Genomic DNA, 20,579 nt, shown 5'->3' with positions numbered 1-20,579 from the left:
CTAAGCATATAAATTATTATCAAACATACAATATGACAACTTTAAAACTAAAATTAAATTTGTGAATAATATTAATAATTATTTGATAATATTTGTGCTCTCTCTATCCCAAGGAAGAGAGTAGATAGGAGAGAGAGAGAAGTTTACAGACTCTTGCAATTGATCAGATTATGTTTTTTTTATTACTTTAATTATTTATTGTGATTACTGTTAACCGGATGAACAATTCCGTGCGCGTATCACAGCTGTAGAATATGGGTGTCTATACACGCTGTACTTTAGAGTCATTATACAGGTCCAGGTCGATTGTTTTAAATAATTTAATATATTGTACATACACTGCCATCTCTTGGAATCATGGTGAAATATTTAACTGAAATACAAGTCTTTATGTTATACTTTTAATATATTAAATTTGTGAATAACTACAAATAATTTTCCATATAAATTTACGGCCCACTCGGTACCACCATATTTAATTGGTTAATCGATAATAAGCCACATGTCGATGTTAAGCCTCGTATTCACTAGCAGACAAAATTTCCCTCAACGCAACGCATAACATAGAGTGTACATGATGCCGCAACGTTGCGCACTGTCCCCCAACATTTCACGCAACATAGTGAGGCATTTCTACATGACGTGGAACGTGTAGAAATGCTCTCGCTTCGTTGGCTTCAGTCTCGTATCAGATGTTGTCGAGTATAGATGGGTTCGCAACATGGCAGCAGTGTGGGAATAACTATGTACGCAGCACTGACCAACACAGCACCTCGGGCGATATTTCTGCGATAACTGATGCGAGTCCTGGTGTGTACAAGCAAAATGTTCCGCGACATTGTTCCCGAGACATCGATATAGATGTTGAGCATCATGTCCTGTGACATGTCCACTAGTAAATTATGAGGCTTTAGAAGAAACAAAAGAAAAATGACTCCCCGAACTCATATTTATATATATCGACTGCTTAATTTGTAATTAATTCATAGTGCAGCTTATTTGTAAAATGTGTATTTTTTGGAATTATTAAATTCCACTCGATAGTTAAATTATTATGTTTTTATCCTTCCTGTACAATTTGCCCAAATAGAGTTAAGAGAGAGATAATAATATGTCATTTGCACACATATAATCCTCTACTTCTCAAATATTCAAAATAGTTTTTCATGATTTACTCGAAACTACAAAAACCTTTTGAAATGGATGTTGATTTTCATCGATTCCAATTCAATATTACACCAACAAAAACTTTTAATAACACATAAATAATAATACATGGTTGTTATACAATAGTCTGCGAACATCTATTCAATCCTCCTTATCATAAATTAAACATATATTTTACATGTACAATCACGGTCAATGATGAATATTTTATTTGTATTATTGTCTCAATTATTAATGTTGGTAATTCGGTTATAAGTGTATATAATCGATACAAATACAATATGTCTGTACTAGGGATCGAAATCTCTGGATAAATATTTTCAACCTTGATCCCTTAATTCCGGGATTGATAATGGTGGCTTCAGGATTTGGAATTAAAATTTTTAAATGTTATTATGTATAATGATTTCGCTGATATTTTTTATGATATTTGTATGACAACCTTTAAGCTATTGTTCCAACTATTCAAGAGAATAATTTGAAGTATAGGAAAACAATGTTAATTGTTAACTAATAAAGCCAACTTGTAAAATCTAAAAACATATTATGTAACTTTCCCATAAATAAATCAAAAATTAATGTACAGGTTAAAATCACAATTTTCATATTATATTCTTTTACTGATATATTAAGAAACCGGCCATTAGCTCGCCAAAAAACATTATTTTAAATGAAAAACATAATACGAATGGTAATAAAGGATTATGCGTCATTCATATATGAGGTAATGGGAGTCTGATAATATAATGTGATGATGGCGAAGGGCGAAGGGGTTGTAGAAAATGTAACATCACAAAACCATCAAAGTATACTCATTTTTTTTAAGAATAAGATATTCTGTAGGAATATTATACTGAAATCAATAATTTTCGATGTACACACTTTATAGAAGCGAAAAGATCACATGGCATATGAAAATGCAGACTGGATCGGCCACATACATAGAATGCCAGAGGATATGCCAGCAAGGCAGGCTATGTACGCAACCCCGAGGGCAAGAGAAGGCCTGGACGTCCGAAATTGAGATGGCTGGACTGCGCAACAGGAGTTTTAAGAATGCTTGGTCAATACAACTGGAGAGTGTCGGCGCTGGATAGTCCAGAATGGAGAGAGTGTTTGAAGGAGGCTAACACCCGCCAAGGATTATAATGCCATAAATGATGATGGTGAAGGGATATGGTGGTTGTAGAAAATGTCACAAAACCAACAAAATACACTCATTTTTTAGAATAAGATATTCTGTAGAAAATATTATACTACAATTAATAATTTTCAATGTATTTATTTAATAGATAATTTAGACGGGGGAGTAAAAAAAAATTACGACAAGCTGTGGCAATGGAGGAGGGGTACAATATTTATGGAAAACCTCTAACACCATTATTAATCCTGTGATTTTGGGACCAATAAATGAAATAGGATCAAAGAATTCTTGATTACGGGATTGTAAACACTTGTCTGTATGTCATGAACTGGCTCATTTAAAAATTAGTGTACCCACTGCCTTATTCCCTTTATAGCAAAATAAATAATCATATTGGGTATTAAATGTTTACATGTCTATGACCATGGCTCTATGTAAAATCACATACATCATATGCAGTCGTAATTGTCTGTAAACATCTATTCAATTCATTATCTTTATTATTATTAAAAATATATTATTTTGTATGTAGCTACGTGGTATTTGAGTATGAAACATTAATTTTAATGCATACTAGAAATATTATAATTATATTGGACTAAAATTTAAATATGGTACATAATATCTCACTGGCAACATTGAAAGAAAAAAGTACATAATATTGTATATTATGTCTTATTATTATATTATACAGCCTCATTGTACTCGCACATAGAAATTCAATACAACCAAAACTCAGTTTTATTTATGTAAATTGATTAGTAAAACCCACTAAAGACATGTTATTTAAATCAATGATGTGATGCACAGTGAGTCAACATGTTATTGTTATTATATTCAGGAATGGCTGAAGAATCCAACTGAATAATTAATTACTATTATGACTATGTGGGACTGGTATACATATCTGCTTCAGTAACTGTAGACACCAATCGTTACTTTTTGATATGACCATAGACAACTAAACGTTTTTAATGACTACTTATAGATAATTTGCAAAAGCTATAATATAACTATTTGAATAAATTAAATAATTAAGAAATAACAGTCAAGACAACTTGTTTGATTATTTCAGATAGTTTACTATTAACAATAAATAAAAAAGCATTCTTTTTATTATTTGTTGATTTAATTGATTCTATGCCTTCAGCGAATTTTCTTATTCTATGAGGCCGTGATTGACAGGCCGCACATACAAATTTCGCGAGTTATCTCGTCCGACTTTACACTCAAATTACTAGCCACTGTCGACTGATTTGCATAATCTAAAAAATTAAACACACAGTGACATCTGTGTGAATAATTATGAAATATTAAGCCACAAATTATCGGTATTACAGCGATTTTAGTAAGAGCTTCGCTCTACATTCCACGTGTGTCGTTAGAAATCTGCGGTGTGTCAGATACTGCCATAGTAATATCGTGAGGCATAGAAAAGGTCAAAAATATTGTAAATTTGCGGAGGCTTTATGATTTGATTTTATGATGACTTGCGCAATGATTATACTTACCTACGATATTCGGTTGATCTTGTCAAAAGTAAAGTTTGATTTCTACAACCACGGGACCGGTGCCTCTATTTCAATATAACACTTAACTCCAAAATCAATAGCAACAGGTTTTAGGTGTTAACTTGCAGTTTAGATAACTGCCTTGTATACAAAAATCGTCCAAAAGTAATGTCAGGTTAAGAGAAATAATGAAATGATGTCGAGTTATGGATTTAATTGATTGGAATAGAGTTGCAGGTATGTATGTACGCCAGTCTTGATTAAACTATGTGAAATTTTACACCAGCAAAACATGATTTAAAAAGCTATTTTGAAATTTACATTTTCTTCCAGTGTTTGATAATAAATTAATGATTTTGACCTTTTTCATTGAATAGATTTAACCATTTCTATGTAAGATACGTCCTACGTGAGACACATTTTCATTGGCTTCGCTATGTTGAGGCCACGTTGATTCTATGTGCGAGTGATAGCTATAATACAGAAACTAATTATTTAATACTACCCTCATATGAACATTTTTTTGTAAGCCCGCTTTTCATAGTCTGTATATCTAGAAATAATCCTCTCGGCTTTGGCCAATTCTTTGGTGATAGCAGCATCCTGAGGACACATGCCTTTGGCCGTCTGAAGGTCTTCTATGGCCACAGCATGGTTGTTGAGGAACATGTTTGCTTGACCTCTTCTGAATAGCGCTTTTGCGTTGCTTGGGTTGGCTTTCAATACCTTGAATGTAATAAATTCAAAACTGAGTAATTCTGTGATGTTTTCAAACAGTATTTGTGTACATTATAATACACCCGATCCTCTTTTTGCACAGTTTAAAAAAAGTACCGATTATTTTTTATTTACACAGATTTTTTTGCTTTAACACGGTTTAAAAAAACTAAAAAGAATAAAAATACGTACGTATATTTATCAAAAAATTGCATTGCAATGGACCGCATGCCACTGGTGCATACATATTATGTTATCACCGGATACCGCCCAGACATACATCCATACATGGCGTCACTAGTCAGTCACATCGGGTTCGATACGAGAGATGCGCCGCATGTTTTGGCGTCAGTATCATTAAATATTTCCAGTGATTTGAGTGATTTCTCGCCAGCGAAAAACAGCAGTAAACGGGCACGTTTATTGTCAAATAGCGACACTGAATGAATATATTTCTCTATGCTAAATTTAATTTAAATCGAAAACTATGTATTTTAATGTACAAATAATAAATAAATTTGATTTTCAAGATCATCAAGAATTTCGTATTTTGAGTTGATTAAGTAATGGAACCTATCTACCATTTTTGTATGGGCACCTTATCTTTTTTTACGCGGTAGTCTTTGGTACGTATCCCCCATGCAAAAAGAGGATCGGGTGTATATCAGAACGAAGTCTAAATATATAGAAGTAAAACAAAAGTAGGGTTACTTAAGTGAATAATTCAATTAGTTGCAAGTCTTTTCGCAATGCGGGTTTATTTCAAACTTCATTCTGTTATTGCCTGCATCTGTCAAAAAACGCATAATTTTTAAAATATACAGATATAGCCAAAATAAATCCTGAAACTTAAATTTGCTATGAGTGGATAGATTGTATTTTTATATTCATCACTACCTGCATACCCACATAACCATTTCGATTACAAAAAACTATAACTTCCTGTGGAAGGACGGACTGTGTCAATTATTACACTGATACATACATCGTTATTGAAATAAACAATCACAAATATTCATTAATCATACGTAAATTATAATTAAACATAAAACAGGCCGGAATTTTTGTATTCAACATACAGGAATTTAGTTATTCTATGGATTTCAATTCAACCACACTAAAAACGCTGTGAAGTGATCAAGACGTGTTGTAATACAAATAGTACATAAGACTCCCTCTAGTTAGAGTCCAAATTCTTTGGACTACGCATTATTACAAAATGACAGCTGAGACCCTCACCTCGTTGCAAAGAATAATAACTTCCTTGGGCTGGTTCAGTTTTAACTTGGTGGCTGCTAAATTCAACGAGCAATCTACAATCAGCTGACTAGCTCTCTCGAGGACTTTATCATTGGCTGCCTTTCTCTTTTCTTCTTCCTCATTTGCAGGAACATCATCAGGACTGTTCTCGACGTCTTCACCTTCGGCGTCGGCTGTCTCTTTTTCTTTCTTTTCGGCAGCTAGGTTTTTTTCAGCAAGCTTTATCCTATCACTCAGCCAGTTCAAGTATCTGATCGCCTTAGCATACTTCCTGCAGGATGTGGCGTATCGGCCAGTGGTGAAGATCTTGTTACCGCTTTTCTTTATGAGTTCTATTTTTCCCATTATATCCTCTGACTGCAATGAAAAAAAATTTATCTATATATTATATACTATTACAATTAATTAAGTATCCCTAGGTATTTACTGGGGATGGCGATTCCGAGATTAGACACGTAAAAAGTGAATTTTTTCTATAATTTCCGTCGGGTCGCCGGTTTCAGCATCTTAATGACAGAAATCTCCGCTTTTCTTATAGCACATTTTGAATATTTCGATGGTAAAATACCAATGACATTATTAATGGGCAACGCACTAAATACAGTAGCAAGCAAGTAAATTCGTGCAAAGCGACATTCGCACATGTATAGGTATACGTCATGCAATTTCCATTATGCGATATCACGCATCGGGAATTTATAGCAATATCACCTTTATTGTAATGGCGTTAGAACAGTGTTTCTAGTTTCTAGTGTTCAATGTTCATTTGAGCGAACCTGTTCGAACCGAACCATTCGGCAGACCCGACAAAAAGCATCGGGAATTTATAGCAATATCACCTTTATTGTAATGGCGTTAGAACAGATTATGCCATTCGGCAGACCCGACAAAAAAGTGAGTGTCATTTTTTTTTCCAGATGCTTCGTCCATATTAATGTCGTTGTAAAATACTGAAACATTGCCATACACGCATATTTATGTGGGTTCATAATTGACCAATAGTTTCACGATCAAACTTCTCCACCCGAGTAAAAAACACAATAAATTTTACCATAGTTACTTTGTAATAATTGAACTAAGTAATCGTTTCTCTGGAATTTTTACGCCCGTTTTGAATTTAATATTTATTTACATTCTCAATTTATTTAAAAGTTTAAAATAATGACGTGACTTTATTTATATTTATCTGATTCAAAATTATTATGTGTATTGATTACCTACAACTATTTGAAATGATAGAGCGCACTCCGGCAAGTAAAAAAAGTCCTGAGTCACCGACCTGACACGCTCTGGTCCACTACACACTGCAAGATACATAATATAGGAATTTATATTAACCAAAAAAAAAATATGTAAAAATCTTATATTTAATAGCATGTATAAGGATAATTTCATTATAGCGTTACACATTGCAGATACAGTATGACATTAGGTATTATACTGGATTCGTATGTTTTTTTATTGACATGGCAGGAAATTCGTATATCGTACGGAGATGCCGTCTCATATAGACTTAATATAATATGTTTGTATGAATATTGAGAAATGTCAAACCTTTATAGCTAATTATCTTCTCAGTCTCAATAACATCATCATTTGATTTAATTCATGAATTCATTGGGAATAACCTAATTGTCAATGTTCCTGAAAAAAGATATGATAGACTACATACTGTATTGGTATTGGGATCGAAATCCCAATCTTCAGGATATGGAGGTAGACTGTCATCAGTGCACTGATCATCGCCAATTTTCCAATCCTCCCCCGGTTTCAGCTCTCCACAATCGGTAATTAGGCAATCCTGAAATAAATTAAAAAATTGTGATTCAACATAATTATAATCAACATAAACAAGCGTGAAAAACTTAATTACATGTTACAAGTTACTGATGATTACTGAAGGTATTAATTTCAAGGGATGACCATAGTGAGGTGTAGGCTTGTAAGAAGGACATTGTGGTTAAACAACCTATTAAACTTCCTTAAATAACATGAGTTACCTGTTAAGATCAACATAATACCTACCATAATAATTGTTATATCTCATGCGGTTTTGCAAACAAGTTTCATAAAATCCCCATAGGTATCAGTGGCGAAGGGTGGCTTTTGGAAAGAGGTAAGCTGTGGAGATTAGAGAAAAAGAGCATACTTGTCAGGTATACTTACGGGAGATACAAAGATAATACTTACGATATTACTACTGATGAATAGATGCACACTAAAATGACAACAACACACTGAATCATTTTACAACTGCCAGTTAAAAACGAATATTTGTCATATAAATTGTTGTGATAATATCTAATATAAGTTTTTTTTGCTGTGTGCAAACCTGAATGAACCCTTGACCTTCCAGCTTTGATAATATATGATTTTTTAACAAACGTCAAACACGGGAATGATATTCTTAAAATTTGGTCTGTCGTACTTGTAACAATTTTCAAAATCAATCGGAAAACTAGACATTTAATAAATACTTATATTATATTTAAAGCACTGACAAATAACTTAGGGTACAAAATAAGATAATCTATCCACATTCAGAACACAATAAGTCACTGAATTTTGTCTAACAAAATAAAACTTTCCCAACGTGTTTGGAACAACAATCTGACTGAATTAAAATGATATACATTATGTTTGTCTATGACTGAACTAACCTAAATAATAATCACGAGATACAATTATTTGTTATTTTTAAAAACAATTAATAATTATATCTGATTAAACCCAATAGACATTATTTTTTTAAATCATCTTATTTATTTATTATTTGCTTAAAGCGGCAGGCATAGACAATAAAATTTGCATAAAGAGTTGTAAGCGGTGTCTTAAGCGCTTACCAAACGAGACAAAATTTGTAGACATGCCTGAAGAGATGAGTCATCATAAGTATAGAAAACAATTTTCGATTATGATGTCAATAATCGTCATTCAAAGAACAAAAACAAATGTCGCTACTCAAGTGTAATTTTTTTGTTTGATTCTAAACTTGACTAATAAACAGTCGCCATTCTAAATTCAAATTCTGTTCATAGATGACTCAATATTTTAAAATATTCCTCCATATTTAAGTTTGAAATAAATACTTGAAGAGATATAGTTTTCTTGAAGGTAGGCTTTAAAAAATCGCTTAGTATGGAGCTTTCGCCACTGATAGGTATCATATGAAAGGTAGATGATAATATTCTCCAATCAACTGCCAAGAAAACAATAGATTCTATTATAATTGAACAGGTAAATTTACGTCACCATTCTCTTTGTGTTTTATAATAAATTTACTTTATAACCGTATGTGCTGACCTCATTTTTCAAAAATTATAAGTAAGTGAAACAACATAAGCCTTCCAGTCACAAGAATATTCAAAAAAGACAAGACTGAAACTAAACTTCCAGCCAGTATCTAACTAACGTATTTCAATGGCGGCTCAATCACGGCAACACTGGAATCTCTCAATTCAAAACGTTCGCTACTAAGCTGAAGAGACGAGACATGCTAGTCTTCTAGTCTCCCGACTCCCAGTCTCTCAGTTTCCAGCAGTGTTGCCATGTCTACTGAAATTTCAGTAGATCTACTGAAATTTTTGTCAGGAAAAGAAGAAATTATGATATTTGTGATGAACAAAAGTCACTTTTTACATGATTTTTTAAAAGACACTTGTGAGATTATGTCAATATGCACGCTTTTACCAAACACAATCGTTGAATTTCATACATTTTTGTCAATCTACTGATATTTTGAAGAAAAAATCAAAAAATCTACTGAACTTTGAAAATTTTAGTTGGCAACACTGGTTTCCAGTCTCCCTAAAACAGTGGTGCCAATATCAGTAGATTCAATGAAAAATCATGTTTTCTTACCAAACTTGGAAGCACTGACCTGAGCTGAACAAACAATAACAAGTCGATTTTTAATTTAAAATTTGTGGCAGAAGTTGAGAAATACTCCTGCCTGTATAATTACAGGCTGCCAGAATATTCCTGTTTATATTATGTATATAAATATTATTATATATTATTTTGACAGTTTGAGGTTATGAGATTATTATTTTAAGTGGGTTTCAGTAGCGGTGTGTGCAAAGCATCAGTCATTGGCCAGTTTATGAGTTCCATCAGCAATCAGTTTGTATGATTTTAGTTTCACCATGAGCAAAAAGGCCGAATTACATAGAAATAAAGTAAATTTAATTATTGTTACAGTAATTATTTCTGACTGCTCTTACATGAAGCGTATTGCATCTTTTTCTCTCGCTCGGCGTCGCTCTACCTACGTCACATTAACTGTCATAACTATCAAACTTCACGCTTATGTGATATGTTTATAGTAAAGGGACCATATTATTTAATTAAGAAGTATACTACAGAATGTAGTAAGACAAAACAGATTTGGGATCATTCAAAAAATACTTCTTTTTCCTGAGCGTCACCCATATAACTGAGGACCGTGATCATCGTGTTCTGTGGAATTCTGGATCAACTTTTTACAACCTAACCTAATCTCTGCAAGCGTTCTGGTGGATACTATCAGTTTTCCAGTGAATTCCTTCATTAGGTCACTCTGCCTTATCGGCATTTGCCCTATGCCCTTTTACCCAAAACAACCAACAATTCAACGCTTTCTGAGCCACGACAGAGTGCTAAAGAATCGCGTAACACAACACAAGCAGAGGATCCATTAGTAGTCGTCGCCATGACCTCGAATATATAAAACATTTTCTTTTCCTTTGCTCGTAATGTCGAAATATTAAAAAATAAATATTACGATCTCTCCATGTTGGTGTCAGGTGGGTCATAGTGGATTTGGCCATTGTCGCTCTATGTTTTATTTCTCTCTCGCATCCGCCTGAGCCCACAATAGTCGAGCATAGATACATCATCTCATGCAATATTTATCTAGTACTGGCTGTCTCGCTAGTCAACAAATGCAGATTGTTCAATATGGCAACGCACCTCCTAGGACTGGGAGGAATGGAATCAACTTGGAGAGGTCTACATCCAGCAGAGGAATGATCCAGACTGATGATGAAATAATTCGTTACATAATAACAGCAGTTGTAAAATCGCAACCTTTACAACATGATAAATTATTCATTTACGTTGATTATAATATTACGTTAAACCAATATATATGATTACGATAAATTGCGATATATCTTTTAAATATTTATGGGTTTAATAATTTATTGGCAGCTTAATAAAGATAACTGGAAATTAATTGTCAATAGTTATATTATTTTAGCCGGCTCTCACATCTAAACTCGCCTCGTCTGCCAGCCGCAGCCATATATCAAACCTTCTAGGAACATCGCTCCAATATTGCATATGAAGGTGCACATCTACCTAGCAACAGTCGCGCGTAACCTCTCGAAATGTTTATATATTTGGATGCAGCGACCGGCGAGCCGGCATAGGAATGACCAATTCGTAGGTGTGCGTATGCGTTCTGGCGTCTTCGACTTGCAGCCCAAGACGCATACGATTTATTGCTAGCAGCACTAGATGTTTTTTCAAACTAAAAAATCGCATTTGACCATTGTGCTGAGTTCCATTTGGCAACATGTGTTTTGTGAATAACGATGACGTCAAATCGACGTATTTGATAAGTTGCAAACGAGACGAGTTTTGATGTGCGAGCCGGCTTACAGTGAAGTCCCATTTACATTAGTTTCGATAACAATACATACTAAATTTTAGGCAGATTCTTATGTTATAATGACCTCCCAATGGCAAAAGACATTGCGATAAATTTGTGACAGGTCAACTTAAAGATGGTAAGTATGGTGCCGGATAGGAATCCAGATGTTTCCGGAATTGTCAAATTGCTGTAAATTTACTCAATTTAATTTGAAGATCTTTCCTGTAGTGTATAAATCAGTGAAAATGTTATAAAATCAACAACATGACGTCTAGATAAAAGATTAGTGTGTTATTGAATATCTCCAAGCGTAGCAATTATAAAAACGATTAAATAGGGTTTGTTATTTTATTCAACAGTGAATAACTCAAGTTGAAAGCATCGCCCGGTGCTTCTCTGCTGATTGGAAGGAAAGGTCTCATTCACCAAGGTAGGGTATCGCCAAAATGATCAGCGACCTTAAAAGAAATGGCACGTTAAGAAGAAGAAGAAGAATACAAGCCTCACCAACCCAATTTTATACATTTAATAAGTAATGTGTGTACCTTCCGCATGAAATACTCACAACAAGAAGTACATCTTTTTCATTCTGCTCGCACTTGTCCATTTCGGTGATGATGCCCATCCCTTTCAGCACTTGGCCAAAGACCACATTTCTCCCGTCCAAGTGCAAACACGGTACTGTAGCCACAAAGAACTGTGAGGAGTTTGTGTTTGGTTTCGCTTCGTTTGCCATGCTGACAGCACCCTCCACATGCTAATAAAAATAGACAAACAAATTAATTAACATGTTGACACATAACGTTTCTACCTATACCTACAAATACTATGTATACAAATAATTGGGCATGAGGAGGTAGAGATGTCTACAAAAATCCAGCATTAATCAAAAAAAACCATGATGAGAGAAAAGAACAGCACATGAATTCATTGGACATCTGTTTCACACCGTCTGGAAAAAGACTTGCAATCACATTCATTTGATCACTCTAGTCTTGACCTCACACAGGGGATATCTTTGGATCTTCAACATCTTGGTGAATATTAAATTTTTAAAGGATGCCAATGGAAGGCATCCACACAATACAGTTTATCATGTAACTTTTTAACTTTTTAAATTGAAAGACAGTGGAGAGCTATGGAGAGCCAGCTAAGTACACCAATTGTATCTTGTCTATGTTTGTATAAATGTACTCAACTCAAACAAAAGATCACAAAGTCCAAATTGTTAGAAACCTTGTCTGTTTATTTTGTAGCAATTATAATTATATTTAATTATTTCACTTGCAATAAATTTCATGTCATAATTGCAGTGTTTTCTTTAACAACTGCATTATTTCATTGTGTACACACTTATGGTACGTTTACATTTGACACTTATATCGTCATATTTATGTATGACACCATATTCACTAAGTGTAAACAGTAATTATATTTGTACCAGCCAGTTATTTCGCGTGTGTCGACACTCACCTGTCACTTATTCAATCTACTTATACACGCAAATGTAAACACCGCGTATACGACAAGTCCGAACTTGCAGCGACATATCACCGAAGTTCAGCCACCGTCTACTTTTATGTCAAGAAACCTGACACATTATTCGTAGTTTGACAGGTAGTGAAGTGCATAGGTATATGTATTTCTAAAACAACAGACAAATAATTATTATCATACATCGTGAATGTATGCCATGTATGCCCAACGCTTACGTAAATAAATGTACTGTAGCAATCTGTCAAAAATCATAGACAGTGAGAAATAAATCGGATGTGCCGTGCTATGGATTTTGTGCGAAAATAAAATATCGCTTGTTCTCGGCACATACGATCAATTCTGATGTAGTCTGTGAAGAAAAAAATGCGCTTCAAATGGTATTAATTCATTTTGGCCCACAACTGCACTCGTATTACGATAATATATTGAATATGCAATGACGATTCACTTCTTACCAGTTGCTAGATATCGCAATGTTACTGTTAATCGTTCTTTTACACGTATGGCCTTTCTAAATTATGTGTCTTGTTTTTTGGCAAAAGGTCCAATCTTGCAAACTAAAGTTCACAAATTGAGGTGGATCTTCTATTTTAAACTCTGACATTAAACGGAAAGCACCTAGTTCTTCTCGTCGCTGAATCCATTCCCGCATCCATTTAGTCGTTTTTTCCTCATTTTTGTTGCCAAAAGACTCGCTGCCATTTTCTTTTTTTTTTTGACATTCCCATATTGACAACTGACAACTGATATAACGTTTTTGAGAAATATATGAAATAAGTGTCCGAATAAGTTACAATGCCATATGTAAACACCGCATATATTTATTCCAAATGTTGCATTGAATAAAGTGTAGAGACTTTATTTCAACGAGAAGTATACGAGAATTTTATGTCAGATCCATGCAGGTGTAAACAGTAAGTGAAATTTTATGTCAGACACATAACATAAGTATAACGGTATAAGTGTCAGATGTAAACGTACCATTAGAAGAAAACAATTGGCAGCCATATTATTCATAATATACTTACTTATGTACATACATTCATATTTATTACTGCTATCTATATATATATCTCCATAGGTAATTATGAGTTCACTGTTAATCAAATCAAATCAAGTCTTTTGTCATCTTACGTTATTTCATTCTCTATTTGACAAACCACGTTTTTCTCATATGACAATATTTTAAGGCGTCTTTACTGAGCCTTTTTTAAAGAGGCACCTAGCGGAAAAATACGAAGCTTGCAATTTGAAACATTTTTTTGATAATTTACAATTTCAACTGTATTGTGAATAAATATGTATCTGAAAACATTAAAAAGAAAAATATTTTTTATTTTAAGTCAAAGATAAACTTGCAATTGTAAAAAATGTGAATTTGTTGAATCGGACCGCACCCTATTATTACATATGTTTTATGGTCATATTTATTATTAAAAATTAGTTTATTAAGTTTTCTAAGCATCATCTAAGAGATTTTTGACTAATTCATAGTTTTAATATTTTTTATATATATTTTAAAAAACATCAATTTTTATAAAAAAAAAAATGTGTATAACTTGAAATCATTTTTATTTATATCTTTTTTCTGAAGTACCTTGACTTGAAGTATTTTTGGAGATCTACACATCAACAACACCCAAATATGAATTTAAAAAGAAATTACTAACCAGTAATGTGAAATTCTCATCTTCAAAAGTCTTGCCGTATATGCTTTCCCCACTCGAGCCATTGTTCGAGATGATATCACCGCCTTGTACCATAAAAAAGGTCACAGCTGTAGGAAGAAAATCCATAAAACTTTATACAATCAAGAACACACAATAAACAATAGAACACAAGTCATGTAAACAAGAATGAATTATTGTCATTGGTCAAAATACTGTAAGTCACAAAAGCAATATTTTATTTCATTGCTTTCCATTTGAGCTCACAACTTAGATGATAAACTACCATTGTTATTAGTAATAAAAACTATGTTTTCCAAACAGTACTGAGTTGTTATCCAATTCTGTTAATGCAGCTGCAAGTATTCCTTTAATATTAACACATGAAATTATTAAAAAATAAACACTACCTACATTGAAATAACTTTGATTGTTGAAAATTATTAATGTCTTTGACCTTATCCACTTTAATATTGAGGTTTGATACAGGAGTGTGTGTCCCAGTATAATGGCCCGAACACATTACCATCACGTCAAATGCTGCCATGCTTAAGATAGAAACGTTGAGATAGGGATAGCGATTCGTTATCTATATCTCAGCGTGACAGCATGTGACGTGATGATAATGTGTTCGGGCTATAAGTCAATAATGCAATATGATTCATACAGGATTATTAATACTATCCTAGCAAGGATTGCAAAGAATCAGTGAAAATCACAGTACTTTGAGATGACATTTCATAAAGCACAAAGGTATTGTAAAAAACTATGATGTTAACACTGTTCTATACATTCGTAAGTATTTACCTCTGTGAAACTTGGCTCCTTTATAATGCAACGGTTTTCCCAATGTCCCAATTCCTTTCTCCCCTGTGCACAGAGCTCTGAAGTTTTCAGCTGTTTTAGGAACTGTGTCTTTCCTCAATTCAATTATAACCCTTCCAGCTAGAAAAATAATGATTAGGTACTGGTTAAATTATAAAGAAAAAATCGTTTGATGATTTGTCAGGGAATACAATAACTTTTTTGGTATTAGATTTAATGGTACCGTACACAAGCGTTGCCTTTACCACAATCTGGAGAGACACCCTGAAGCCATCGAAGACACAACATGAATAATAAGACGAATTAAATTACCAATGTTCTGATATTACTATACCACTGTTAAGACTCCCCTCAGATAGATGCAATACTGAATTCTAGATGGTACAAGCAGTACACAGTACGTTTCTTTGACTTTAAGGGGCCGAATTGTGACCCAACATGAGCCAAATGGAGTTTATTATAAAATTTGCAAAATAGAATACACTTCTCTATGGTTGTCAGTACCTCATGTACAAGGATACAATATAACAAAAAAAAAAACGGTGTATGTACTTATGTACGCGCGTTAGAAGTTACACTTTTTTGGCGTAACAAAACAAAAACAAAACTTGTGATAACCTAGATTCTTCAACTAGCTCTTAATTATCTTGTTAAATTACACACTCAAGAAAAACGACCGCTTATTGGAACGTCATTGGTTTATTTCTATACACTTTAACTTATATTACTAAATTATATAATTATTTATTTATTTGTTTTTATTTTTAAAGTAACAACTGCCACTATGACGTTTAATAGTTTGTTTACGTAAGGAATTGCAAATGGCCGACAATAATAAATTCGCTGCCTAGGCAACGGAACAATTCTAAACTATAATATTATACTGTATAATCATCATGATTGGAGTATCATACTGTGGCATAATGGTAGTGCTTTCGGCTGACAACCGAACAATCGGTGGTTCGAATCCAATCGAGTGTGTTTATTTTTGTGTGAAAAAATAAATTATATGTTACATGTCACACGCCAAAAATAGACTCTGATCGGATTTTCCAAACGCGCCTAAACAAGTATACTTCAAAAAATATTTGTATATATTTATAAACATGTAAAATTCTGAATCTATCAATAAAGAAACAATAAGTATATGACTTAGTATACATTAAGTATTCACTCAGACTCATCCTCTTCTGCAAGAGCAATCCTTAAAAGTAGAACTTCTTCCTCAAAAGATGAATTCATAATTACTTACCTACCGCTGCAATACCGCATAAGTTCGGTAGCCCAAAGTGTTTTGTGTGTTTTGTCCAAATGGTTGTTGTTCTGTTACCACCATTACGGTGTGGCACCTTCTATTTACCGTAATGTATTAAGATATCGTCCCGAAATATGCACATCAAGTACACTAGTGTACGTGCAACAAGTTGAAAACATCGCAAATTTTTCACATTTGATTAAACTATTAATACAATTAATGAGGTGAAGAATGCTATACTTGACTATTTTCGAGGTTGGCTAAGCAAAATGAACATGACAGCTAACACGACTCGTATGATCCATCTTGATTAATCAATTTGAATTCATGTTATAAAGTTCTCTAATTTATAATCTAAGGTACGAGGGTGGGTCAATAATTCCTTAGAAAAAAGCATTAAAACAGTTTTTATTTTTGTATTTTTTTTTTATTTCTCAACATAATCTCCTTGGAGCTCAATACACTTGGTTAGACGTTTCTCAATTTTTTTTAAACCGTCAGAAAAATAAGTTTTCGGAAGGTCCTCAAAATAAGCATTTGTCCGATCGATGACTTCTTCATTTGAAAAAAAACGTTGTCCACTTAGCCATTTTTTTAAGTTTGGGAAAAGGAAAAAGTCACTGGGGGCTAAATCTGGCGAATACGGTGGGTGGTCGACCAATTCGAACTTCAATTCTTCAATTTTAGCCATTGATCGTAAACATGTGTGAACACGGGCATTGTCCTGATGAAAGAGGATTTTTTTCCTGTTTAAATGAGGCCGTTTTTCTTCAATTTTGTTTTTTAGCTGGTCCAATAAAGATGCATAATAATCCCCTGTTATTGTTTTTCCTTTTTCCAAATAGTCAACGAAAATAATTTCACGTGCATCCCAAAATACAGTAGCCATAACCTTACCAGCTGATTTTACAGTTTTCGCCTTCTTTGGACATGGTTTGCCTTCGCAATCCACTGCTTTGACTGTTCTTTCGTCTCGGGAGTATAGTGGTGTATCCATGTTTCATCTACAGTCACAAAGCGACGAAAAAATTCATCCGGATTGCGTTGCATGAGCGACAACAGGGCTTTAGAGGCCACCACCCTATTGCGTTTATTGTCGACTGTGAGCAAACGCGGCACCCATCTTGCAGAAATATTTTTCATGCCCAATTTGTCATGTAAAATAGAAATGACGCTACCTTTTGAGATCCCTGTAACCTCAATTATCTCACTCAACTTTAATCTTCGGTCACTTAACACCATATCGTGGATTTTATTGATCATTTCTGGTGTAGTCACCTCTACAGGACGTCCTGAGCGTGGTTCATCCTTTGTTGATGTACGACCACGTTTAAATTCATTTAACCAGTTATAAATAGTTGCAAGTGAAGGAGCAGATATGCCGTGAACTAAATCCAACTCATTTTTTATTTCGTTTGCTGTTAACCCTTTTATATTAAAATGTTTAATAACAGCTCTAAACTCAATTTTCTCCATTTTCCATTTTCCACAAGCAAATTTTTTTTTTAAATGTACGAGAAACACACAACAACCCGACCAATCTGATTGAAACTTCGCAGCATACTGAATCGGTAGTGCCGCTGCATGAAAACAAACCGCTTACAGTACTAGTCGCGCCACCTGTCGGCTTTTCTAAGGACTTATTGACCCACCCTCGTATCTACATATTTCTATTGACAATAATTAAATATTTAAATAAATTTTTGTTTTATTTATTGTGCTTACTGATTTATAGTCATGACAACAGTGACGTTGTTAAATAGGTTACATAAAAATAAACAATTGAGAAATACTGATGGGTAACAAATAATTTCGAATAGGTAAGTTGTTAATTTAAAAAAGGCTGAATATAGAAACAAAATACAATATCTGGTTGCAACAAAATTATATACAGATGTCATTAATAATTTCAATTACCATACTGAACACACCTTCATCTTTCAATAAAAATAATCACCGTACGTTTTAAAATGCGCATCAATCCAATTTTACAGAAATGAATTATTAAATAGAAAATACATTAGCACAAACCTTTTTCGCCATTAATGCAGATGTCTAAAAAAACAATCGGGTTATTTTTGTCAAATATTTGCGCACCCATGATTAATTTGTTAGAGAAATTGATTGCACCAGAAAAATTAAAATACTTGACAGATATAAACAATTACAAAATTTTAGCGCCCTCGTAAAAGCAGTTTCTAACCTCAAACAATTCTGACTTTGACATCATAGACAATACATTTTGACATCGACCATAACCTATACCTAGTAAAAGACAGTGTCAAATTAATTTGGTTATGCTTATGATCACAGAAAAGAAGTCTTCTGGAAGATTTCTGAGTTCCCTGCTTATGATAGACAGGATACCCGACTTCGTGAGCCAAATCATTATCAAAAATACGATTCAAAATTATTATCAATCTATTAGGCAAAAACTCAGAATAATAATATGGAGACTGGCCATTTCGAAAATATTCGTAAGTAATATCCTATGTAATAAAATCTATTAAGTATTTTTATTTTTTACAGGGACTATCAATTATTATTAATACGAATGCGACTAAAATGTATCTTGTACAATTTCTTGTTTCCCAATTTTCATTTAGGTAGTCTCCGAAACCTCGGCAGTAAAGGCTTGAGACAGAGACAGCTGATTTGAGCAATAGCGCTGAAAGCAGATAGGTGATTACCTACCGTGATTTTCGTTAATTATCAATACCTAGGTACTCAAATGGAGAAACGACTCGATCATCAGTGAGCTTCAGATTCTAAATAGACTTTCCTCGATTTTCCCTCGTCGGACTCTTTGATCATAGGTATAAGTAGAACCCAGAAAAAATTAACCTAGAAAAATCATGGTATTTGATCGGGTCGAAGGTCAAAAAGGACAAGAAAGAGCTCCTTATAGAATCTAGATGAATATACGAAGGAACCTATAATTAGATACTTATTCAAGAATGTCTCAAGGTTTTCACTAAAGAAGTCTTACGTGTTGCAGAAATATGCCAAGAGAATAAAATTATTATTCTAGGCAAGCCGTGAAAAGGCTACCTACTACTTATAATACCTATATAAGGTATTATTCCTAGTAGACTCCTATGTATTTGAATAATGTTTAATATAATATTATTGTCTATAGCTACTTGCTCTTCTGGAACATTTTTTTTGTTGAGATAATATAGGTAGTAGGTCAGGGCTCGAAATAGAACGGAACGCACCGGAGCGCCGTTCCGGCTCGTGAAATTTGTAAAATTATCGCTCCGTTTCGTGGAAAAAATATGTTGACCATCTGAGCTAGATAGGCCATAGAATAGAGAATCTGACACACTTATTTTTATAAAATACACATACGATTTGATGACTATGTAAATATCTTCAGAAAATTTGTCGAGCGCTCCATTTCGTAAACTTTTCCATTTCGAGCGCTGTAGTAGGTAGTACCTACTCGTCTTGTCACAGTACCTAATTATGCGGTCGTTTTAATTTTATCTACCTTCATGTAATTATTTCCATTAGGTACCTAGGTACCAACTCAACTCGCCCGTTGAAATGACTTCATAAATGCCAGGACTAAAACAAACTACAATAAAGTTATAGTCGACCGTCCCGATAATGGGTTTATAGCCCGAAACAGCTGTTAACGTAAATTAACTTTGTTTCAAAACCATTATAAAACATACTAGGTAATGACATGCCCATGGACTTCCCATCTTAAATGGAAAGTCGGAAATAAGACTTTGTAGGCGTAAAAAGCGGTTCTTGACCTTCTAATTCAATTAGCGGAGTGGAATACATATGTCCGTACCACTTGGTTATTTTGCGGGATTCTGCTGGTGTAAGGGATGAGCGGAAGCAAGTAATTAGATATTAAGTATTAGGAATAGTGAAATTGTAATTTACT

General features: G+C 33.7%; 1 protein-coding gene across 1 annotated transcript; it reads right to left on the bottom strand.

Moving 5' to 3' along the window:
- Nucleotides 1–3,436: 3,436 nt before the first annotated feature.
- Cyp40 (Cyclophilin 40) lies at nucleotides 3,437–18,884 on the bottom strand. The gene is made up of 7 exons (XM_085961133.1): nucleotides 18,710–18,884; nucleotides 15,406–15,543; nucleotides 14,602–14,708; nucleotides 12,000–12,191; nucleotides 7,472–7,600; nucleotides 5,779–6,156; nucleotides 3,437–4,548 (listed from the first exon to the last, which is right to left on the bottom strand). The coding sequence occupies exons 1-7, from the start codon at nucleotides 18,777–18,779 to the stop codon at nucleotides 4,330–4,332; spliced, it is 1,233 nt and encodes a 410-aa protein (XP_085817259.1). The 5' UTR covers nucleotides 18,780–18,884; the 3' UTR covers nucleotides 3,437–4,329.
- Nucleotides 18,885–20,579: the final 1,695 nt, after the last annotated feature.

This window comes from Rhyacophila brunnea, unplaced genomic scaffold (assembly GCF_057557595.1).
Source record: "Rhyacophila brunnea isolate RB1 unplaced genomic scaffold, BYU_Rbru_1.0 scaffold_12, whole genome shotgun sequence".
Lineage (NCBI taxonomy): Eukaryota > Metazoa > Arthropoda > Insecta > Trichoptera > Rhyacophilidae > Rhyacophila > Rhyacophila brunnea.
The sequence above is the reverse complement of the archived record's forward strand: the minus strand, read 5'-3'. Positions and strand labels throughout refer to the sequence as shown.